The sequence below is a fragment of the Equus przewalskii genome, chromosome 28, assembly GCF_037783145.1.
Source record: "Equus przewalskii isolate Varuska chromosome 28, EquPr2, whole genome shotgun sequence".
Classification (NCBI taxonomy): domain Eukaryota; kingdom Metazoa; phylum Chordata; class Mammalia; order Perissodactyla; family Equidae; genus Equus; species Equus przewalskii.
In genome coordinates this window covers 23849284-23874254 of record NC_091858.1, presented here as the reverse complement: position 1 = coordinate 23874254, position 24971 = coordinate 23849284, and the positions used below count along the sequence as shown (strand labels likewise).

Sequence of the window (24971 nt, the reverse complement as noted above, 5' to 3'; positions counted from 1 at the left end):
GCCCCCTTTTCTCTCCACTGCTTTCCGATGGATTACATCTAGATTCCTGGGATTTCCCTATTACTAAGGATGAGGAGGGAGGGGCATGTGGCCTCGATCTTCGTCTCCCCATGCTGGCATCAGCTGCCAGGTCCTTATTCCCTTCTAGCCTTCAGTCATTGCTCCATCAAGGTCACTCCTGACATTTGCCTTGGTTCCAACCATGAGGCTCTTTGAGTCTGGCTTGCTCTCAGCTAACTTTGGTGCTCTTGGGTACAAAATGTTATTCTGCTGCTCCCAACACTTGGGGCAGGAGGAACTTCATGGGGCCTGCCCAGGGTCCTTCACGCTAGCAGGCCGACCTAGAGGTCACTGAGATTTCTTCTCCTGCTCCCTCGTCATGCTTGGACGACCCCTGTGAGGCTGACTCTAGCCTGTGTACTCAAACACCACCCAGCCATTTCTCCCTTGGCTTCTTGCTGCCTACCTGGGCTGGGAGAGAGGACAGGGCCCCATTTTCTCAAAGACTCATGGTAACATGTCACTCCTTGCTTTCTCTCTAACATTCTTCCTTTCTCCCAGGTTTGGGAAAACTTGCTGTAATCTTTGGAAGGGTGACATGGGCAGGAAAGCTTGCTTTCCCTCAGATGTTCTACCAAATCTACTATTTATACTTGAACTCCTCTTCCTTGGGAAACTTGAATGCCAAGAATAGTCTCTTTATTTTCTCTGCTTTCTGAATGTTTTCTTTTTCTAAGGCAATGACACAGAATGACTAGCTGACTGGGGTAAAAGAAAGCACACGGGCAAAAACCTCATATGTTAAAATAGCAAAATACTGCTCTTCAACAGTACAGATGAGCAAAAATGGTCTCTCTGATAACATTTATTAAACACTGATTCTAATAATAACATTATTAGACATTGCAAGTGTTTTTTATTTTATTTATTTATTTGAGGAAAATTAACCGCCAATCCTCCTCTTTTTGCTGAGGAAGACTGGCCCTGAGCTAACATCCGTGCCCGCCTTCCTCTACTTTATATGTGGGACGCTTGCCACAGCATGTGCCATGTCCGCACCCAGGATCTGAACTAGTGAACCCCCGGCCGCCAAAGCAGAATGTGCGAACTTAACCACTGCGCCACTGGGCTGGCTCCTGCAAATGTTTTTGAAAAGGATTGATAGGATGTATGAAACACTAAATACTAGGGCCGTTCAAAATGCACTTAGAAAGTCAATCAAGCCAGCTCCTGGCGAGTAATGGCTTGATTCACAGAGAATGCAAGTCAGTGAAAGCAGAAGGGGTCAACACGGAGCATGGATGGTTGTGGTTGGAAGGCATTATTACACATGCATAAAAATAAGCTTAATTGTGCTTTAAAGATACTAAGTATACTTGTTGGAGTCCTGGTTACAGTAAGGAGGGGATGCTAAGATGAGGAGTGGAAAGGGGGGAAGGGGAAGTGATGGCTCTGTCTTTAGGAAGTGGGGGGTCTGCCTGTGCTGGTTGGGGCTGGCCTGCCAGGACTGGAGATCCCCCAGGCTGGCCTGCCTCCAGCAACCGCTGAGCTGAGCCAACCTCTCTGGGGATGAGGGCCTTCTGGGAGAAGTCCCTCTGACCATCTCTTTTATGATTCCCCAGAAATCACCTCCTTTAAATAGGAATGCCTAAGATCCTTCTAGCAAAACTTTCATAAGCATTCCTAAAATGTTAAAAATACAAGTCCTGACTGCGGTAACAGATTGAAAGCCATTCACCTGGAAGTACAACTAGAGCCCCTACTTGGACCCTTGTCACACCACGTTGGAATAGCCATGTAGGCAGCACAAGGATGCCTGTTCCCGGCACGTGAGCTTCCCCAGGGGAGCAATCTTACATTCTGATTTTCTATCACCAGTACCCTGCAGAGTGTTTGGCGTCTACAGTCGGCATTCTATAATGCTTGTTGAAAGATGAAAAGGAAAACAATGAATGAATGAATGAATGAATGAATGAATTGGGCGTGAATGGTTCAGATAATTTCTATTTTGATGGGGAAGAATAGGAAGAAAGTGGATCCCCAAGGGAGTTGATCACTAAAAGATAAGAAGGTTCTATAATGAACAAATGGGTTTAAAAAAAGACACATTTTGTGGTTTCATAACCTTGCTTGGCATTAGCTACATAGCAGGTGGTATTTGGAGTATTTTGCAGGAATGCTCATGGTTTCTGAAGGTGTGTGTGCTGTGTGTGCGTGCACTTTAATAACAGCTTTACTATAAAGGCACTTGATTATAAAGAATTTGTTAATTGAGGTACTGTTCTAATTAACTAAGCTACTCTGAGCAAGGATTGTGGAGAAACATTGCATTTCTTTTGTTTTGTCTTTTTGAAGCAATGCATCCGTGTGAATGAGTCTACTAAATACCTTTGATTGAAATTCAGCAATTAACTTATGGTCTTAGGTAATGAAAAAACAAACTTTCAGGGGCCAGCCCCATGACGTAGTGGTTAAGTTCCGCGCATTCCCCTTCAGTGGCCTGGGTTCGTGGGTTCAGATCCTGATGCAAACATACACCACTGGTCAGTCATGCTGTGGCAGCAACCCACACATAGAGCAGAGGAAGATGGCACAGATGTTAGTTAGCTCGGGGCTAATCTTCCTCAGTAAAAATAAATAAATAAATAACATTTCAGAATTCATTCCTCTTTGCTGAATGCTGAAATTCACCGTGTGAACAAATAGTGATAATGTGTTCTAATTCCTAAGCTTTAGGTGTACGCCTACACACAGGCATTGCGTTATCACCACCATCAGCAAATCCTTAAGTGTTTTTCTGTATTTCCTTTTACTCTTTAGCAGCTCCCATTCTCTATTTCCGATTTGGTAAATGAGACTAATTCTTTACAGGTTTCCGGTAAAAACCCAAAAGTGTAGTTCAAAGCCCTCTCTCATTTCTACATTGCCCCATCCCCCCAGCCTCCAGATACCATGCCACATTTGAAAGAGTTTTCTCCTGTCTCCTAGATGCCTTGTCCATTCTTACACTGGCAGAAAGCCACTGAGTACCAGGACCGGCGGGGCAGACACGTGTTCTGCTGAGCGCCACTCTCTCCCCGGCCTGTGTAAGTGATACCCGGATCTTGTGATCACAGGCAGCTCATGCTCCTGAGGGCATCTGAGGCCTCTCTTTTCTGAGAAAGTCCGTGGAGGCAGAGGACAGTGTATGAATTTCCACAGAAAACCTCTTGTCAAGGATTCCCGATACAGCTTTGCGGACGTGACAGGATAATTGGACAGAAGCCGAGGAGGAATATGATATCTCCCATTTGGAACATATCAAAAATTCTGATTGGTAAAATTAAGTGTAGCAAAGATGATGATACTTCCTGAATTGATAACACTGATTAAGTTAATAATTAATTTAACTAAATATCTGTTAAAAAATCTTCTTGTGATGTTTAAATAATCGAACAATTTGACAGCAAAAATAAATCCAGGCATATAAGCAGAAAAAACTTTTTATTTTTTAAGTGCTTGTGGAATCACATATAAGTTGTTCTTTTTTTAAGATTGACGATCAAATAAATGTCATGGTATTTTGATCTCATAAATTAAAGCTATTATAAGAACTTACATGACAAACTAGAATTAGAAATACAAGACAAATAATGGAGAGAAGAAAATATCTACTGATGAATAAGCAGTGGGATACTCGAGAATGGTATGAAGGAAAATGAAATTGGATCAGACTTCCTTACAATATATAAAGTAGTGTTAGATTTTAAAAAATAACTACCAAAAGAAGTAGAAGAAAATAGACTAACTACCCAGTAGGGCAAATAGACTAGTATATCTACAAAAGAGACACACTTACATCAGAACATGAAGTATATAGTATCACCATAATATGGATCTGTTAAAATTTCAATAAATAACACTGTTAGAACAATGTAACAAACTAAATATCAAAAGAAAAATAACAAAATGAAAAATACTCAACACGTATTTATTGCCCCAAATATATAAAGAATTGTTGTAAATGTAGAAAAATACTCTACTTTAACTCCATAAATGGTCAAGCAAGATTAAAAGTTTATACAAAAGGAAAACCCTGACAAAGTAAATCGAATCATATGGAATATGTACAGTTTCATAGCAGTTAAAGAAGCACAAATTAGAACTCATAAGATGGTACAAATAACTAAAAGATTTTTTTTTAAAGCCAGTGTTGGAGGAAGATCTCTGGGAAATAGGAGCCCGTTTACATTGCCGGTGGGCTCCACATTTCTTTTTTTTATTGAAGTAACATTAGTTTATAACATTATATAAATTTCAGGTGTACATCATAATATGCTGATTGCTGTGTAGATTACACCATGTACACCACCCAAAGACTAATTACCATCCATCACCACACACATGAGCCCTATCACCCCTTTCACCCTCCTCCCTTCCCGCTTCCCTCTGGTAACCACCAATCTAATCTCTGTGTCTATGTGTTTGTTTGCTTGTTGTTGTTGTTTTTAATTTCCACTTGTGGGTGAAATCATATGGTATTTGACTTTCTCCATCTGACTAATTTCACTTAGCATAATACCCTCAAGGTCCATCCATGTCATCACAAATGGCAAGATTTCATCTTTTTTTTTTATAGCTGAGTAGTATTCCATTGTGTATATACACCACATCTTCTTTATCCATTCCTCCCTTGATGGGCACTTAGGTTATTTCCAAGTCTTGGCTATTGTGAATAATGATGCAATGAACATGAAAGGCCAACTTTTCAATATGCAGCAGGAAGTAAAAAACTTAAACATTCAATTTACCCATTCCATTTTGGGAATATATGAGAAGGAAAAAAGGGGGAAAGTGAAATTCGTGCAAAGTATTTACAAAGCGGCATTATTTTTCATAATAAAAATAAGAAACATCTCTAATGCACAGTTAAAAGACAAATGGTTTAGCCAACTGCTCTATATTAACAGGATGGAATACAGTACACTCTTACAATTAAAAATGATTGATATGGGGCTGGCCCCGTTGCCGAGTGGTTAAGTTCGCGCGCTCCGCTGCAGGCGGCCCAGTGTTTCGTTGGTTCGAATCCTGGGTGCGGACATGGCACTGCTCATCAAACCACGCTGAGGCGGCGTCCCACATGCCACAACTAGAAGGACCCACAACGAAGAATATACAACTATGTACCGGGGGGCTTTGTACAACTATGTACCGGGGGCCTTTGGGGAGAAAAAGGAAAAAATTAAAAAAAAAAAATCTTTAAAAAAAAAAAAAAGATTGATATGTAGATTATGTTGACCCATGGAAATCTATATGTGAAGCTGTGATAAATAACGCTGAGCAAGCGACAAATATGTCCACTGCTAAGGTTCTTGGGGACTGAGCCATATCTTCCTTACATTGAATCCACAGGGCCAAACTTCATTCCTGGTACACAATAAGTGCTCAAGCGTTCGTTGAATGAATGCATAAATGGCTTTTCTGTTTATCCTGAATTCTTGACCTTCTGCCTGCTCTGACTTTGGTAAATTCACACTTTGTAAGCTTTCACACTGCTCACCTGGATTTCTGAACTCGGATAAATGCATACCCTTTGCAGTCCCGGCTCTAAACTAGTGACCTCTGCTCTACTGAAGTCTTCAGACCCAAGGTGACACACAGCTGCAGCTCAGCAAACACCTAACACGATGTCTGCATTCGTCAGCAAGCTCATGAAAAAAATGAATAAACTTTGTCAAATGTACAAAAGAACATTAACAAACACGGGAAGAGAACTAAGAGTTTAGAGTTAAAAACTGATTGTAATCATTCTAGAGGAAAGAACAGCTGTATTGGGAAACTTGTATAAGTATATGAACTGCTAAAAAAACAGGTTAAGGAAAATCAAACCTCATAGTAATATATTAAAAAATAATAATTATATCGATTTCTTAGGCCTAGACAGCATATGTCTCCCCAAGCTCAAGTGCCTGTTTAAAAGAGCCAAACACAGCCAAGGATTCGACCTTCTCTTACTTAACATCCTGGTTCCCCAGCGACTCCGATGGGAAGGTTAACAGCACTGACCCTCAAGAAGCCGCCAGCTGCCTGACAACATTCCGTCCAGAATATGTGCTGAGATTCCGTGAAGAGCAGAGTGGCACATGAAGCCCTTAAGGGATTTACAAAAGGAGTGTCCTACAAGGTCCCCGCTCATGGAGGCATCAGGTTGGGTCATGGGGCGACAGGTTGACCTAACAGAAAAGCAAAATACAGACACACGCACAATTTGCTTAAAAAAAAAAAAAGTATTCACCTAGTGGCCCCCTGCCCTCGGCCTTTCCTGGAGGCACGGAGCGCCAGACACATAACTCTTTGATAGCAGAATGAATGACCGAACGACTGAATGGAGAGAAGAGGGGGTTCAGCAGGTTCTCAGGTTATATGGGGTAATCCCAGCATCAAGTGACGTTCGTCCTTATTTTGGAGGATCTTAGGGATTTGTGAGAGCGCGCAACTTGGAAGAGGCCCAAATATCCAGGCCGGGAGCTCTGATGAGGGACAAAGGTACAAGGCAGAAGAAGAAAAAAAGAGCCTGCCATGCCTTGGCCAGCGGCGGGTCCCGTGCAGGCCCCAGGTTCCCGAAAGCCGCTGTCCCCCGGGGCGGCCCCTGCCTAAGCCTTCTTATGCTATAAATACAGCGGCCCGCATGCCGCCGAGACACGCTGTTCCCTCCGCTCCCGGGACAGATAACACGAATGTGCCCTTTAAACGTCCCAAGCTGGGGGCACAGCCCCCGGCCCAGCCCGGCCTCGCGGAAGCGCCTTCGCCCCCGATGCCCTCTGCCGGGGAGCGGGGCGGCGAGGGGGGGGTCCCCGCACCTGCCCAGCCAATGCGCTCCGCGCGCCGGGCCCCGGGCCCTCCTCCTCTCGCGAGACCCTGCGCGGGGGATATAAGGCGGGCTGCGGGGCGAGGCGAGCGGCCCCTCCGCGTCGCGCAGGGTCGGAGACGGGGCGGCGGTGCCTGGGCGCGCGCGGGCGAGAGCGAGAGCGCGGCTCCCGGAGGCTGTGTGCGCCCGGCTGTCACCATGAGTGACCAAGCGTGGAGCTTCCTCAAGGACTTCCTGGCCGGCGGCGTCGCCGCTGCCGTCTCCAAGACCGCGGTCGCCCCCATCGAGAGGGTCAAACTGCTGCTGCAGGTGGGGCGGCGCGGGCGCGGGGTGCAGGGCGCGGGGTGCAGGGCGCGGGGCGCGGGCCGGGCCGGGGGTGTCGCGGACATCTGCGCTAGGCCCCGGGCCCCGGCGCCCGGCCTGCTCGGAGGCGAAGGTGCCCTCTGCGTAGACGGGTCCAGCGTCAGTAGCAGATTCCTGGTGTCGGGTGGCGCCCCGCATTCGGGTGTCTATATATGGAAACCCACCCGGAGTAGGTTACAGCCAGCCAGATCCTGCTCCTGGGGCAGCGCTGGCCGTCCCCTGAGGCCGCTTAGGTCGGCCTCACCTTTTGATTTGCGGTGTCCCTTGCACCCTCTTACCTGCACCCACCTTTTACGATGAAAACCTCAAAATGATGATTACTCCAGAACTCGCCTACTGTGTCGCGTGCGCTATTCTATAAGCTGACACATGCATGATTTCATTCATGTTTATATAACCTCTGTGAGATAGGAGTTATTTTCCCCGTTTTACAGACGAAGAAGGCATTTTCGGAATAAACGCGGATGGCCTTACTCAGTCTGCCCCCAGTCTTTTCCTCCTCAGCCTGGTCTCGGAATGGCTTAACCTCATCATCCCATCCATCCTGTTTTTCTCCACTTGCCCAAAAGGCAAGGGCCCCTCAAGGAGGAATTGGGCCTCCTCAATTTGGGAGTCAATTATCAATAACAAGAAAAATCCCAGCAAATTGCTCGCAACAGCAACAGACCCCTCAATAATGCATGACTTGGATAATCGGCTAGAAAAATGTCAAGCTCTGATGCTTGGTGGATTTATTCTCCTCCGTCTGATACATCTGCTACCCCGAGATCTGGTGCCCACCCAGGGAGACTAGAGTGAGACTGAGAATCCTCATCTCCTGCCCATCGTGTCTGTTAACCCAGAGCAGGTGCCCCTGGGGTAGGGATTGTTAATCATTTTTCTCTCCCAGTGACCCCCTAGTATAGTTCTGGACTGGCCAATGCAGTAAATAATTGACTCTCTTTATACAGTTAAATCATCTTGTCATTTATTTGGGGCAGAACCTTTTCTCTCCAATGCCCTGATAATTGAGGCAAAATTGGATTTCTTTTTTGCCTTGGTATCCAGGTAGCTAACATTTATTTGTATTTATTCAATATCCATTTGATTTCCCCATACATTTTTTTTAGAAAAAGGAATCAAGGAAATGCAAACCTTCTTTTGCTCCTGTTCTCTTGCCTTCTCGCTCTGCCCTGGGCGTCCTTTACCACCGAACTCCTCCCCCTTCCTCCCGGCACAGGTCCAGCATGCCAGCAAGCAGATCACTGCTGAGAAGCAGTACAAAGGGATCATTGATTGCGTGGTGAGAATCCCCAAGGAGCAGGGCTTTCTCTCCTTCTGGAGGGGTAACCTGGCCAACGTGATCCGGTACTTCCCCACCCAAGCCCTCAACTTCGCCTTCAAGGACAAGTACAAACAGATCTTCCTGGGGGGCGTGGACCGGCACAAGCAGTTCTGGCGCTATTTTGCCGGTAACCTGGCTTCTGGTGGGGCAGCTGGGGCCACTTCCCTCTGCTTTGTCTACCCGCTGGACTTTGCTAGGACCAGGTTGGCTGCCGACGTGGGCAAGGGGGCTGCCCAGCGTGAGTTCAGTGGCCTGGGCAACTGTCTCGCCAAGATCTTCAAGTCTGACGGCATTCGGGGTCTCTACCAGGGCTTCAATGTCTCCGTCCAGGGCATCATTATCTACAGAGCTGCCTACTTCGGGGTCTATGACACTGCCAAGGGTGAGAGAAGGGCATCGGGGGTGCAGTGTGGGGAGGAGGAGGGTGTGTGCAGAGAGGATCCTGAGGGATCTGTAACTCACAAAGGCTGATATATTTACTAATCTCGTTTTTATTCTAGTCCCTGGGCTAAACTGAGGCTGCTGAATGAGGAGGTGGCGTGGTATGGATAAACAGCTAAAGGGTTCTCTTTGTCCTCTACTGAAATAAACTCTGGCCTTGAGTTATTCAGAGAGGAAGAAGGGGGAGCCTCGCTCCCTCTTGCCACAGCTCTATCGGTCACTGAGTTTAACTTGGAGCCACTTCAACATGCCCTGTACCCTGGGCAGGACTCTGGCTTCCCTGGATCCAGAGAGGGCAGCCAGCAGCTTCTGTTGACTGCCTGGTTATTTGCGAGGCACCTGGCAAGGGGCGGATTCTTCCGGAAGGGTGGGCATGAAGTTGGAGGTCCGGTAGCTTCTTCTCCATCCCCCCTTGCTTTTTGCCGAGCTGCTGAGAGGAGTCATTTCATGGCCATTTGGCTTCTTGGCTCTGCTCACAGGGATGTTGCCTGACCCCAAGAATGTGCACATTATTGTGAGCTGGATGATTGCCCAGACCGTGACGGCAGTGGCAGGGCTGGTGTCCTACCCCTTTGACACTGTCCGCCGTAGGATGATGATGCAGTCCGGCCGGAAAGGGGGTAAGTCCGAGGCGGGCTAAGCTCAATCTTATTTTTCTCCCCAAGGAGAACACTGTTTGGTCTCTTTTTCAGTCTTCACTATTCTAAGTGAGTTGTTAAAATTATATGATAAGATTTTTAAGAAAGATTATAATTAATTCCCCCCTAACAGTCTCAGCTATTCCTTTAAAGATTTTTTTTGTTTTTAACAAAGAGATGATAAGAATGTCAAAAATGGGATATTTAGAGGTGAACCTGACTAGGTATCTTAAATGATAGAGCCTAGGAGCAGAAACAAGGGGAAATAACTGAAGTAATTAGCTAGCTTATTTAAAAATAATTCTTACTTCTTTTATCTAGTTATCACAGGCATTGGTGGGAGAGGGTGATTTCGCTGGGTGAGAGATGGTCTGAAGTGGTCTGTTGCCATAGAAACAGTTTTGGCTTCCATGGGTTGAAACATATGAAATTCTCATTTTTAAAGTCAAAAACAGTCAAATGTTATCAGCTTCATATGGTTCAACCTAATAGTTATTACCTCTTTTATTTTAAACTGTATAATCTTGGGCAGTATTGTCTGAGACTAGACCTCAATTTTCTCACCTAGCTTAATTAACCCTTCCGCTCCACCCTGCTCCCTTCCTGTTTTATGGTTTGGCGATCTGTGGATTAGCTGGTTCAGTGCCCCAGTTCTTCACTTGATCTTGCGTTAAAGGAGTAGGAAGGACAAGAGACCCTGCCTGAGAGTTATGCAGGGAAGGGGAAGTGAGCTGAAGGTTGCGTAGAGCTGGGTCTTAAAGCTCAAGGGGCCATGTGAGTCTAACACTGGTAACACTGTGTGCAGATGTCTTACAGAGGAAAAGTCTCTTTCCTCCAGAATTATGGAGCCCTTACCAGCATTTGTTTCCACAGCGGATATTATGTACACCGGGACAGTGGACTGCTGGAGGAAGATTGCCAAAGATGAAGGACCCAAGGCTTTCTTCAAGGGTGCCTGGTCCAATGTATTGAGAGGCATGGGCGGTGCTTTTGTATTGGTGTTGTATGATGAGATCAAAAAGTACGTCTAAGGTCATTAAAACTCAAGTTCCTCGGTTCCAGATCCATTGTGTGGTGTAATAGACTTCCTAGGGGAGTAAAAGGAACCATCTGGGATAAAACCAGACTGGAAGGAACACCTCAGGAAAAAAATGCTTCATTGACGTTCATTAAACCACAAATGTATTTTGTATTTATTTTACATTTAAATTCCCACAGCAAAGATAACTTATCATACTTATACAATTAACTGAAGAGCTGATAATGAAGAAAACAGAATGTGAAACATCAATAAAGACCACTTAATGCACGTTCTCTATTTTATTGAATTCTTATTAACTACTAAACGGATTAAAAAAATAAGACCATAAATGCATATTTCTTTTTGAAAGATTCACCCTGAGCTAACATCTGTTGCCAATCTTCCTCTCTCTTTTGTTCCTCCCCAAAGCCCCAGTACATAGTTGTATATTCTAGTTATAAGTCCTTGTAGTTCTTCTTCTATGTGAGCCGCTGCCACAGCATGGCTACTGACAGATGACTGGTGTGGTTCCACACCGGGGAACTGAACCCGGGCCACGGAAGTGGAGTGCACCAAACTTTTAACCACAAGGCCATCAGAGCTGGCTCAATGCATATTTTGTAGCATGACTCATTTGTAACTCAGTGACCAAGCTTTTAAATGTCATATGAGTACCTATAATGCTTAAAGTGCTGGCTTTGAAACTTAAGCAGGTTATGCACTCTCTCTTTATCTTATCTCATACCATGTTGCTGTAGGCTCAAAAGTGGTAACACAGATTGTGGCTTCCATAATCTCACCTTATTTCATGCAGTCTTTAGGTATTCTGAGGTTCTGCTAAAAGCTTTAAATCACTTTCAGGAATTTTGCGTGATTGAGAAGTGCTCAGTTTTAGTGTCTTTAGAGAATTGTGATTCTTAGAATTTTATGACAAGTGGACAGTATTCATTGAAAATCAGTTAGCAAGCTAGTGTTGAGTGTGGATTAGGCTCTGTGGAGGATACAAAAAGACAGGAACCCATCCTGACAGAGGCTTATATGGGTTAGGAGAGAGGAGTGACATGGCATTGTTCAATAATGTAACATAATACAGTGAATCTTGGTTGAGTCGGACTAGAAGGGCAGAGATGAAATGGGGGAGTGGCACGAGTGGACCTTGAAAGAAAATAACTAGATTTGGATACATGGGCATAGAAAGCATCTGCCACTATGAGATACATGGTTATAGAAAGATCTACCAGCACTTCCTGTCTGTAACGATTGATCAAGACCTAGAGGAAGAGTCAGTTTTGAATATGACTCATAAATTTGTGAGCAAGAAGAAAATAACAATTTCAAGTTGGAAATTACGTACTTTTGGTCCAGAAGACCAGACAGTTCATAGAGTCCCGGCTTGCTGAGAGTGATTTGGAGGGAGCAGTCCCTCTCCTGGGCAGCGCTTGAAGGGCAGGCCCGTGTCTTTTGTTTCTCCTGACAGGTGGTTTGAGGCGGGTGGTACCTCTGTACCTTCAGTTCTGTACCCTCCTTCCCAAGCTCTTCCATCTCCTCACCCCAGCCCCCCCACCCCACCAAGACAAAATTGGCTGCCTTGTTTTACCACAATAACTAAGGTCTGTGTTTGACCAAACCACATCCAAGGTTAACGTCTACCCTAATCCAGTAGATCTCTCTGCCGATGGAAAAGGCCAACGAGCTAAAATGGAAGTCCCTCAGTCCCATCTCAAGGCCAGGTCAACAAGCGTGTGTTGTTAGGGGCCTTCGGGATGCATTGTCCTCATGTGGCTTTCCACCCTAAGAGTGACAGGAACAGTCCAAACTCTGCTGCTGACGGAGAAAAGGAAAGCAGCGCAGGCTGGTAGGACAAATACTTTTGTGGAGTGTATCCAAAAGGCAGCACAGCCTTTCAGTATTTTCAAACCTAAGAGTCGGGGGGGAGGGGCACAAAAAGCAGTTGGGAACTGAGAGCAATGAATGAACAGTCCGTCCTCTCAGCCCAACCCAGAGCCGACATTGTTTTCTCTTCTTTAATTTGGTCCCCCTGGCACGGAACGGGAAGTGAACAGGAATCGACATGTGTTAAGTAGTGCACACCGTCTACGTTCTCCGTGTGACCCAGACGGCAGCCTCCCCATTCCTGCTAAGGTTACCTCTAGTGCCCTTGGGGAAAGATTTGTCTAAAGAACCCTGCTGAGTCAGTTCCTCACCACAGCTCCTTAATTCTCAGGAACTCCTAGAACACTAAGCCTCCGATGGAATGCTGTCATCTGGCCAGGGACAGACAGTACTTCCTTTGACTGTCCCATCTTCACAGTCCTCTCCCCACACCCTCACTGTGCAAAGCTGCCATGACTGAAGGGCTGGGAAGATGAAAGGGTTGATGTTAAAGTCCTGCTCCCAGGAACTATCCCTAGCCCCCTTCCCCACAGAGCTCTGCCCCTAAATGCGGTCCTCCTCTTACCAGGCCCCCCAAAAAAGTCTTTTGCATTTTTTATGTATTTTCCCCGTTAAAGCCTCACCTATAGTCCTCTTCATCTTTTTAGCCATCGTATTTTGAACATATGAGAAAAACTATGGAGGCTGATAGAGGAGAAGTTAGCCCATAATGGTAACTGCACATTATAAGAAAACTTGCTTCAACGATTTTTGTTTAAATCTCAATTAACTGAATAACTGCTTCCATTCCATTTTACTTTGTGTGAAATATGCAGTGTAACTTGTGTTGAGGCAAAATGTACAGACACCTACAATGTGGAAGGCTATGGGGGGACATAAGCTCTGCCCGGGCAGGAATTCTTCTTTCACCGCCGTGTGCCTGGAACCTAGAAGAGCGCCCAGGACATAACACGGTGTTGAATAAATACTTGTTGAATGCAAGAATGAATGAAAAGGAAAAGGTGCATCTGAAAACCATTGGGAATCTGGAGAGTATTTGGGGAAAGCAAACCCTCCCATTTGGGTGGAGTCCTGAACACACAAAGGGTAGTGAGTGGACAAGCCTGTTGGGGTCACGTAAGGGATGAAATTTACAGCTGCCTTAAATTCAAATTTGAAGTCCTTAAATACAATTTTACAAAGTCTATCAGACCGTAAGTTCCTTTTACTTTTCTGCTTCTCTTGAATATCAGTTTTTATCAATCCATGACGAACTCAGTCGACCCTCATTCACAGATCCCACGTTTGCAAATTAGCCTCCTCTCTAAAAATTATTTCTACCCTCTTTGTGTTCATTCATGGACATGCACAGAGTGGCAAAAACTGGAGTTGCTGGACACACACGTTCCCCGCTGACGTCAAACAAGGAAAAGAGGCCTGTCATGACCTATTTAATGCCATATTTTTCATGCTTTTTGTTGGTGATTTCACTGTTTAAAATGGCCCTCAAGTGTAGTGCTATCCGGGGTTTCTAAGTGCAAGAAGGCTGAGACATGTCCTACAGAGAAAATACGTGTGTCAACTAGGCTTCCTTCAGCCACGAGCTGCAGTGCTGTTGGTGTGAGTTCAATGTTAATCAATCAACAATGTGTGTTAAATATGTCTTTAAACACACACACACACACACACACACACACACACACACACACACAAAAGGTTACGTACTGATTGGTTGACCAAAATGTGACCAGAGGCTGGGAGGAACCTAACCTGTATTTCCGTTAGGAGCCATGGTGCAGTGTTTGCTATTTCAGCATTCCCAGTAACATCGCAGGACGTAACTACCACAAACAATGAGAATCGACTACTAACAATATTAAGTCTATGTTACAGTAAGATTACCAATGTCTCACGTAAAACATTTTGTATAATTTTTATGTTCTACATATTCATTTTTAACTTTTGTAGCCTTCTACTAGAGCATTTTTAAACATTTTATTGGAGTTTAGTTGCCCCATTTCTTGCAATCATTGTTGAACCCAGTACTATTGAGTGACACACTATGTTTTCACATTTGCCTGAATGCTGTGGCCAATACAAAAGCATGATGCGGTCCTTGCCCTCAAGGAATTTCCTTTGCTTTATTTGAGAAGTAAAACAGACTAAAGTCAACAGATGACTCTATGTGATTTAAGTATCAAACCATATGATATATAATCTTAAGTCAGTGATTCCTGAACTTTCTCCAAAAGGCCTATTTTAGTAATCCAGACACAGTGTGATGAAGCTGTGGATTAGAATGATGGCAGTGAAAATGAGGGACGTGTTGTATTTTGAAGAATGGACAGGACATGATACAGACACTGAAGAAAAATGTTAAGAATGCCAAGGTTTTATGCCTTCATCTTTAAGAAGAAATGACATTACCCTGCTGGCAACAGAAGCCAAGAGGCAGCACTTGGGAAAGGCGACGACTTTAATTTCGGATATAATGATTTTGAAGTAACTGAAAACGCCCAGAGGGATCCAAAAGGTAAAGGACTATGTACAGAAGACAAGAAAGAGAAACTTGGGAACTACTTTATTTATTTATTTATTTATTTATTTATTTATTTATTTTGAGGAAGATTAGCCCTGAGCTAACATCTGCCCCCAATCCTCCTCTTTTTGCTGAGGAAGACTGGTCCTGAGCTAACATCCGTGCCCATCTTCCTCTATTTTATATGTGGGACACCTGCCACAGCATGGCTTGATAAGTGGTGCGGAGATCCACACCCGGGATCCGAACTGCCAAACCCTGGGCCGCAGAAGTGGCACATGTGAATTTAACCACTGCACCACCGGGCTGTCCCCTGGAAACTATTTTAAATATGGCATTTTTGTAAACAGCCCTTAAGAATCAATAAAATCAGTAAATATAAAACCAACAGAGAAGATGATCAAGACTTGGAGAAGAGGCACCATTAGGGGTTGAAAAGACAGATGCTAGTCAAAGTCATCAGAGGCAAAAGTGCGAGAAATAAATGCGGTAATCCACGTGACATCAAAGTAGAGGATTATTTCAAAGAGGGCCAATCATGCCAAATGCAGCAGAGAGGTTAACAAAGAATGAAATAGAGAGAAAAAGGTCGTGGGATTTGGCAAGGAGGGAGCCATTAGTGACCCGAACACATTAGTATGGTACTGAGGATGTAAGTCAGGATGTTTAAGAGGTTATGGAGGGAGTGGGGAGTGGGGCTGAAGGGGGACAATACGTACTCCTTCCACACACATTTGCTGAGCATTGATACATGCAAAGCAGTAAGTCGGGCACTGGAGCCACAAAGACTGACCTAGTCCCTGTCATTGAGGAGTCTTAAAAGAGGAAAGAAGGATATAAATAAGTACTGCAATAACTCACAGGATACAGTAAGTCCCATAACAGAGGGATGGTGAGAGAGAAACCAAGTGACCGATGATTGGATGTATGTGGCGGGTGATGCTGCAGGGAGATGTCAGGGGAAGATTCAGAGTATTCACCCCGGGGTCTCTGGAAATCAAATGTACCAGGGTAGACATGGGGGCAGCCTAGGCAGAAGGACCACTGTGTACAAAGAGAGTTATAAACAGCATTTTCAATTTAGTAGAAAAATAAATAAAAACAGGATAGTAGCCAGACGGTCAGTTAGATAAGGGGAAGTTACTTTTTCAAATTTGGAAAGACAGACTCATTTGAGTCCAATGAGTGAGAGTAGGGAGAATGGTAAGCGTGGACAGGACTGTGTTAGCTGACCCATCCTTCCTCTCATCCCATCATTGGAATACCTACACTGTGCAGACCCCGAGAACATACAGTCGAATAAAACTGGATGTCTGCCCTTAAGGAATTCACTCACGGTCCTGGAGGAGGCTGAGACTAAGGAAGGCTTCCGGGAGAGCTGATATGGGAGTTCTGTTTTCACAGTGAGTGGACAGTCATTAGCCAGGTACAGATAGTGGAAAGCTGAGAGGCAGCCCACCTGCCTCAGCATTACAAAGGCCCAGAGGGCGTGAAACACTAAAGTGCATCCCTGTCCTGAAAGGAGGACTGAAAGGGATCTGCGGGGAACGACGAGAGGAGGGGCAAAATAATCAAGTGCTAAGTGTGCTCTTCTGAAGACCCTGGATTTTATACAACAATCTAGAGAGAGGCACTAACTTTTTCAGCAAGGAAGTGACAGGATGAAATTTCCATTTTAGCACTTTGGCAGCAGTACGGAGTGGATTGGTGGGGCAAGGTGACAGCAGCGGAGGGGAGAATGGATTATGGCTGGAAACAAAGGTAACAGCAGGATGACATGAGGACCACCTATGGGACTTGGAGTGGGTTTAAAAGGGCCAGAGAGTGAGCAAGAGGGAGGAGGCTGGAGCTCCCCTCAGGCTTCTGTCATTGGTGGGGACCATATGAAAAAGGATCCTGTTATTCACCACCCCCAACCCCTGGTAGGGGAGAGAAAATGCAGCTCTTTCATTGACGGCTGCCCAAACACCTTCAGGTTCAAGACTAACACAATTCTTTGGGCAGTTTCACTGTAAGATCTAAGAAATTATCTTTAAAAACAAAGTGTGTTTATGGTTTATAAAGCATTTCCATATTGGCAGACCAGGTAATACAAACCAATGCTCCCTCTGAAAACTAGAAAAAACTATATAAAATAAAAACCTGTTTGATGGCACTGGGGAGCTAACAAGGCACAGAAAATTATGGGGCTGAGATTTGGGAGAAGACGACCCAGAGAAGTGACTCTGGTATTTGGGGTCAGTTTTCCCCACGGGGCGTCTGCAGATTGTGGAAAATGCAGCTGAAAGGCTGAGGAACTGGAAAAGGAGTTTGGAATTCTCTCAGGGAGAAAGGGACAAAAACTGCAATCCGGGCCTGCCATGGAAGGGGGGCCCTGGCAAACCTCCCGTGTTTTGGCTGGGCCCCGAAGGGTGACAGTGTTGCAGTGAGCCAACTGGAAGTGGGGGCCCTCACAGCCGCCGATGCCAAACTCCAGATCTCTCAGCCCCTCTAACTGGAGCAAGGCGGCCGGAGACTGTGAGCACCCCTGCGGCCTGCCCCAAGCAAAGGCAAGTCTTGTCTGGAAGGAAATATCATGCAGAGCGGGGGCAACACACCGTTTCTCTGAAGGACAAGATAGTAAATGCTTTTTTGTGTGTGTGAGGAAGATTCACTCTGAGCTAACATCTGTGCCAATCTTCCTCTGCTTTGTATGTGTGGTGCCTCCACAGCATGGCTGATGAGGGGAGTAGGTCTGCACCTGGGATCCAAACCTGCGAACCCAGGGCCGCTGAAGCAAAGCACACAGAACTTTAACCGCAAGGCCACAGGGCCGGCCCTCAGTAAATATTTCAGCCTTTGTTGACCAGATGGTCTTTGACATGACACAGCTCTGCCATACTGCAAACGCGGCTTTGGACAAGACCAATGAATGAGCATGGCTGTGTTCCATCAAACTTTATGTACGGATACTGAGATGTGAATTTCATATAATATTCATATGTCACAAAATATTCTTTTGATTTTAAAAAACCATTTTATAAAAACGGTAAAAGCCACAAAAAACGGGCTCTTGGGCTGCTGAGTTTGGCCCATGGGCTATAACTTGCTGACCCCTGACCTAGAGCTTCAAGTTTTTCCTACAATTTTTCATATAAACCAAAAATACAAATTAACTTTAAAATATCCTATTAGAAATATATTCTAAAGAGTCTATGGGTTAAAAAGTGGAAATCACAATGGAAACTCAAAAATATTTTCAACTTAATGAAAATAAAAATACCATGTTATTAAACTGTGGAAAACAGCTAAAGTTATGCTCAGAAGAAATTTATAGCCTTCAGTGCATCTATTAGAAAAGAAGAAAGGCTGGAAATCAGTGAACCACACATCCATTTCAAGAAGTTAGAAAAATAACAGCAAATTAAACCCAAAGAATAAAGCTGGAAGTAAAGAATTAAGGTAACAGTAGAATTAGTGAAAAATAGACAATCAACAATGCCAGTGAACTGCATATCTAAGTGTGAAAGGCAAAACTGCCAGAAGATAATGTAGCAGAGTCTTCATGCTCTTGGGTAAATGAAAATTTCATAAAATGCAACATTTAATAAAGTGCTAACCATAAAAGAAAAGACTGATAGACTGGACTAAAGTAAAACTAAGAACTTCTGTTCAGAGACACCATTAACAGTGAAAAGGTAAGCCAGACTGGGAGAAAATATTTGTAACATGACTCACACCGGGATTGTATCATATCCAGAACATACAACTGCTCCTATAAACCAACAGGAAAAAGACATTCAACCAATAGAAAAATAGGCAAAAAGCTAGAAAAGGCACTTCGATAGATACTCCAATGGCCAATAAACATGAAAAAGTGTTCAATGTGATTATCAGTCAGAGTAATGCAATTAAAATCATGAGATATCATTACATACTCACCCAAATGGTTAAACTTAATGACACTAAATCTTAGTGAGGATGAGGAGCAACAGGAGCTAACAGCCTTCTGCGGGAGAGTAAATTGGTACACTCACTTGGAAAACTCTGGCATTATCTGCTAAATATGTAGACTCTTTGAACCAGCAACTCCACTCCCGAGTATATGCCCAATCAAAAGGGATGCACAGGTACTCAAGACACATCTACAGACATATCAGCATTATTTGTAATAGTCAAAAACCTAGAAACCACCTCAAATGTCCATCAACCACAAAATGGATAAATAAATCACGACACAGTCATACACTAGAGTATCAGACAGAAATGAGAATGAATTACAGCTACATGCGACAACAGGGAAGAATCTCACAAACATAAATACGTTCAGCAAAAGCAGCCGGACACAAAAGAATGTATTATAATCCCATTCGGAGGACACTCAAATACAGGCCGAACTACACCATGGTGTTAAAAGTGAAGATGGTAGCGTCCTTTTGGTAGGCGAGGAGTAACGACAGGAGGAAGCCCCGGGGGACCTTGTGAGCTCGGGCGAGGCTCCAGCGCTTGATCTGGGAAGCGGTGACCCAGGGTTTGCTTTGCGACTACAGACTAGGGGAACATTTACATTTTGTGCCCCCTTCTGTATTCCTGTAATCCTTAAACAGTTAACAACAAAATTTATGGAATGTCATCTTTTTGTGGACATAAACCTAAAAGACCACGTCCCTCTCACATTCCCCAAATACACTTTAAAATGTAATCTTCTCGAATTAATGGGGGAGTTAGGTTATTGTAGTTAGGATACACAACTGGATGGGAAACATATATTTGCTTAAATCTGGGTATTTTCTTCATGAAATACAAAGATTCTTGGAATGAAATAAAGAAAACAAAGCATACTCCAAATGTGGGAGATCAGCTGCAATCCCCAAATCCATGAAATAAATGTGATGTGTGATTTTGGTGAAGATTATCATTGTAACATACACTGTAAGCATTTGGAACCAGTTTTTAACTGTTTGTTGGTGACTACCAAAATTTTTTTGCTATCCTATCATAGCAGATGTGAAATTAGGTTCACAGGGAAAAATCCTGTCTCATTATAGTAAAACTATGTTACCTCATCAGTTCCACTTTATAAATCAGTAAAACCTTAAGAATGTCATCTAGAATAGTGCAACTTACGTGAACTTACAAAGCAGATTTTGAAATAGAGGCACAGAACATTCATTCTGTATTACGGTGACTCCAGAAACATCTCTAAGTGGATTAAAAACAGTCACCAGAATTCTAAAATCAAGTAAAATTTTCTGCTATAATGTAATCTTACTTGCCAGAGGCACTCTTTAACTCCGTAGCTGAGACCTCAAATACACTACTGCAGGAGCTATTCAGTGATTTACTCCAATGGCAGTGTAGTTATTAAACTCTCATCAAAAAATTCCAAAACTGTTGTTTTAGCAGCAAGTTTGGAAAAAAGTCTTTCTTATCACTCATAATACATATAATACATATGAAACACTGATGTGGGTAGACACTTTCAAAAATATACATCTTCAAGCTATGAAAAGAGTGTCCATTGTAGCATCATAACAATTTTACAGAACAAATTCGATGATGTGGTTTAAAGAGATGTTGATCAAGAACATAATTATAAGCTAACTCTTTCCCACATAAATGTCATACTTTCAAAGATATAACAAATACCCTCCTTCCAACTTCATCCTCACTAATTCTTAGTCTTGTAAGGCACATAAAAGTTATTATTCTAATTTTTAAAATGGGAACAAGGCAATGCATTTGAGAGACAGACATAGGATCAACACTCAGTTACCTTTCACTCTTCGTTCTTTCTTCACTGGGCCAAGCTAGTTCTTCACGCCTAAAACACATTACAATGGACTGAGAAATTAAAAAAGGATCTTGATTTTTAAGTTTCTTACTAATCTTTATTCGTGGAAATAAAGTAGCCATTAGCATTAAGCACGTTTTCTAGGATGGTATACAATCATTTGTAGATTAAGGCTTTGGCATTTAAGATATTAAACATTTTATGAATTTAATTATTAAAATATAATAAACTTGTGTCTCCAACTTTATATTGGTCATAATACGTTTCACAGTGTGCAGTGTTTGAATCTGAAGATGAGAAGCACACAGTCATATCCATCACAATCACCTTTTTTTTAGAGTTTGCCTAGATATCCATTTTGGACATTTGGATTAATGGGTTGAAAACTGCATTACACTATATTTATAAGCAAACCAGAACATTTTATTTGGAGTAGTAGCTAAGAAAGCAGCTTCCAAGGAATAGGGGAAGCATGAGATTATAGCTATCCCTTAGGAAATAATTTTTATAGTTCAAAATCTTTCATAGAATCTTATTAAAAAGGAGGTAACTAACATTTGACAGATAAGACAATAACTCTCAATAAGAATCTTGCCTAATAATTTTAGACTTCGGACTGGTGTAATTTCTAACTGCCGATATAAATCTTCTACGTGTATATATTAGGTACAAGTGAACCAAATATAAAGTAGTGCTAGATGATTCTTCACTTTTTTAGGTTCTTGAAAATGAAAATAGTATCCTTATGATTCCTTCATAAAAATGCCCTTTAAACCATAACAACTTCAAAGTATCTTGACTTATATCAGAGATTATCACACTTTCCAACTCCTATCCTTCTATTTATCATATGAAGTAATCATGACAACGGAATTGTAAATTCTGCCTTGACAAGATGAATACTGTTGCTCTTCCTGACTTTTACTTCAAGTTGAAAGCCTGTTATCAGTAACACTTAGATGAACCTCCCCTGTCAAAGTAGTAAAATCTAAAGGCACAAAATCAGTATCTAAATCAAAGTACAGCTTTATCTATGGAATTATGTGTTGTATCCTGATATACGGCAGCAAAGACCATGACCATACACAATGCACTCAGAAACTAATGCCATTATGAACATTAAAGGTTTCATATATATTTTTTCCCTAACAACTTAAAAATCAATTTAAAAAACTGGCTAACTTACCATGGGGCACATGTTCAAATGCTGAGTTTTAAATTCAGCATTATTTTATCTTTCCTTCAAGATAGGTTGTTATACAAACACTAAAAGTGCAATAAGTTAAAAAACAAAACAAAACCTTGGTTTAGTGTAACTAAAGTTTAAATATACAGCAGAGCATTACATGATGTAAAAACTTCTTCACCAGAACAGAGCATCAAATGACAATGAACACTATAGCACAAAAATCTCATCATCAGGTTGTGTTTACATGAATTTTTTAACCCCACTGTTCCTGGCTTAATGTGCCCTATCCTAAATAAAACCTATTGATACAAATGAAGACCAAGAAATTGTGAATTGTGTTTATAGTAAAATGCAGTTTGGCTTTCTGCCAAAAGTGTTAAGAAAGTAAGTTCAGCATACATGTTACAGAGCTTGAATTAACCCCCAAAATAAAAAACAAATCTTCCTATTGTGGCTACAAATAAATAATTCATGTTAAAAAAGGAAAGGTTTGGCGCTTAATATAGAAACTTTCCAATACATTCTAAGGGTGTACTGAAAGGCCATTCGTGAACAACAGTGAGAACTAGGACAGCAGACACAAACATGACTGAAATATACTTTGTTGTATGAAATAAGAGCCTAGAGAGTGACAGAAAAATATTCTAATTTCCAAAGTCAACTATATTACATGCTATTTGCCATTGCTAATTCCATTAAGTTTACTAGGCCTTTAAAAGCAGGACCAGCAAAAATGATACTTCCAGGATTCAATCCGAAAGCCCAAACCCAAACAAAACAAGAAATGAGCTGACATTGAAAGTAGCCTCAACAAATAGGTGATTTTTTTCCTTTATCATTCATATTTTAGTTTTCTTTTTCAGCCCTTAAAACACTAGCTAGAATTTCTAAAGCTATGAGACAATGCATTTCTTTTTTATCGTCTCTCTTAATACAGTAAATAGTAAATATACCAACTTGTTAACAGCAACACTTAAAACACTGTTCTGACACAATTCAAGATCTGCTTCTTGGCTCTTCGAACTGGTGGTGCTATTTTGCTGATTCAACAAATACTAGCTTTTGCTTATGATGATCTGGTCCTTGGACAAACTCCTGACAATGCAGCAGACCGGAGCTCTAAAGCCGACCTCATTTCTCAAAGTCATTAACGGCACTTTGCCTGAACGTGTTACAAACACGAACGAGGAGCTTCTGAGCTGAACTTTCTAATGTTTAGTTTGCAATCATTTGGAATGACTGATCAAGTTTTTAAGATGTACCTCAGCGCACTTCTACAGAGGTAGTGGATACCTCTGGTGCATCACAAGGACTGCCCCCGTACGAGTTTCTCTCCATCTGCTCATCAGATCTAAATCAGCTCCACCAATAAAAATAAATTTTAAGACGTTTCATAAGAAAGTGTGACTGTCTTACATGAAGTTATGAGTCACACCACCTGAGTTCTAAAGCAAAGATAAAACCAAGTCAAATTTGGGAGCTATGCTCATGGTTTAACTCTTATAAGAAATGAAAAAAAACATCAAATGACAACTAGTTTACATCCTGGGTCCAATGTGCGGTGATACCATCACAACTGTTCTGTCAGTGGGACAGCTGAATCTATTTCTACATAGAGAAAACATACATGCATACTACCATTTCTCTATTAAATACACATACATCTCATATAAATACATCCTCATAGGAAACACTGATTTTACATTAAATTGTCTTTTTGAAAACAATTTTGCATTGAATTATAATAAATTACAAGTTGCTGTTGTACACCTTCAATTGCTTAAAACAGTATACAGATGTTTACACAGAGAATTATAGTAATATACAAGAGCACTTCAGTAAGAATTGGATGAACAATGTTTAAGGCAAAGAGTTTTTATAACCAAGCTGTACGGACATTAGGGGGCTTAGGTCTTAGCAACAGGCCACTGGATGTGTCAAAAACTGGTCGCTCACTCTTACAACTGAGCCCACTGGTGGCACTGGATGTCCTGGAAGCTCCTCCTGAAAATTTATGAAGAACAAGAAATAATTTGAATTCTTTAAACTAAACACATAAATCATCATCTGATAAACTTCCTCTCCTAATTTTAAGTCCAGACTATATTCTTTTCCCTGTCTCATGAGTGTTTTTAATAGTCTAATATGATTTTCAACCAGAAATGCAGTTCAGAATCCCTGTGGAACTTCAAAATATAATAACAAACATACCCAGGGTCTACACTAGGGGATTCTGATTCAATAGTTTTGGGGTGGGAATAAATGTTTTAAACAGCTTCTCAAATGATTCAAGCAAAAAGAAAAAAAGCAAAAATCTTTGTATAACCATTTATACACCTATTCAACAAATAATTTACCACATTCAAGGCAGAATACCAAGTATGAGTTATTGGAACAAGACCTACGTTAGTCACTACGCCAATGAAGTAATGCTTGGCGAATGAATGAATGGAATTAAGAGTCATTTGACTGTTTAAGACTCACATGAACACCAGGAAGCTGTGGCATTATAAGTGGTTCCAACTTTCTTTTAGTATCAGCTCCTACTTTTTATAGTTTAGAATGCATACATGACAGACTTCTGTAAAGGGAAATTCCTGGCCTTTCTATGTGTCGCGTAGCCTAGCACTAAGCGGTTACTCTATGCCTACATTCTCTGGGCTACCCCACCAGCTAGGTGTGTGACTGATCCTATAACAGGCAGTAAGAGGGATTATAACTGATGACTCTACAGATTGCTAATTTGTGTTTTAGTTAGCTAATGAGGAAGATAAAGCACATATAAGGGCTGGAAGATATTACTAATAATTCTTAACCGGGTAGGGGGAATGTTTCAACAACCTGTAAACCTCATATCTATTCATTTCTTCCTTTAATAAATGTATTGAAATTCAAAGTCTCTCCACTATCTAAGAAACTATTGATATTTTCAACTGCTTCACCCTAGTTTCTTTCCTATGTTGC

At 42.4% G+C, this 24971-nt stretch overlaps 2 protein-coding genes across 7 annotated transcripts in view; one reads left to right on the top strand and one right to left on the bottom strand.

The window, feature by feature from the left end:
• The first annotated feature begins 6540 nt into the window (after positions 1-6540).
• SLC25A4 (solute carrier family 25 member 4) lies at positions 6541-10922 on the top strand. Its single transcript, XM_008517287.2, has 4 exons — positions 6541-7156; positions 8430-8916; positions 9455-9595; positions 10487-10922. Exons 1-4 carry the CDS (start codon positions 6668-6670, stop codon positions 10642-10644), a joined length of 1275 nt encoding a protein of 424 aa, XP_008515509.2. The 5' UTR covers positions 6541-6667; the 3' UTR covers positions 10645-10922.
• A 9971-nt stretch (positions 10923-20893) lies between these two features.
• The window catches only part of CFAP97 (cilia and flagella associated protein 97), a 36727-nt gene continuing 32649 nt past the window's right edge, over positions 20894-24971 (bottom strand). For all 6 annotated transcript variants that reach the window (XM_070599061.1, XM_070599063.1, XM_070599067.1 and 3 more), the window contains exon 5: positions 20894-24011. In XM_070599061.1, coding sequence (XP_070455162.1) covers positions 23884-24011 — 128 coding nt within the window. In that variant the 3' untranslated portion in view covers positions 20894-23883. The remainder of the gene's footprint in view (positions 24012-24971) is intronic.

Bases quoted from the DNA above. Each gene is read 5' to 3' on its own strand.
- SLC25A4 (XM_008517287.2), top strand. From the start codon at position 6,668: ATGCCGCCGAGACACGCTGTTCCCTCCGCTCCCGGGACAGATAACACG. The intron at 8,917-9,454 runs GTGAGAGAAGGG...CTCTGCTCACAG, and splicing joins GGTCTATGACACTGCCAAGG to GGATGTTGCCTGACCCCAAG. The intron at 9,596-10,486 runs GTAAGTCCGAGG...TTGTTTCCACAG, and splicing joins GCAGTCCGGCCGGAAAGGGG to CGGATATTATGTACACCGGG.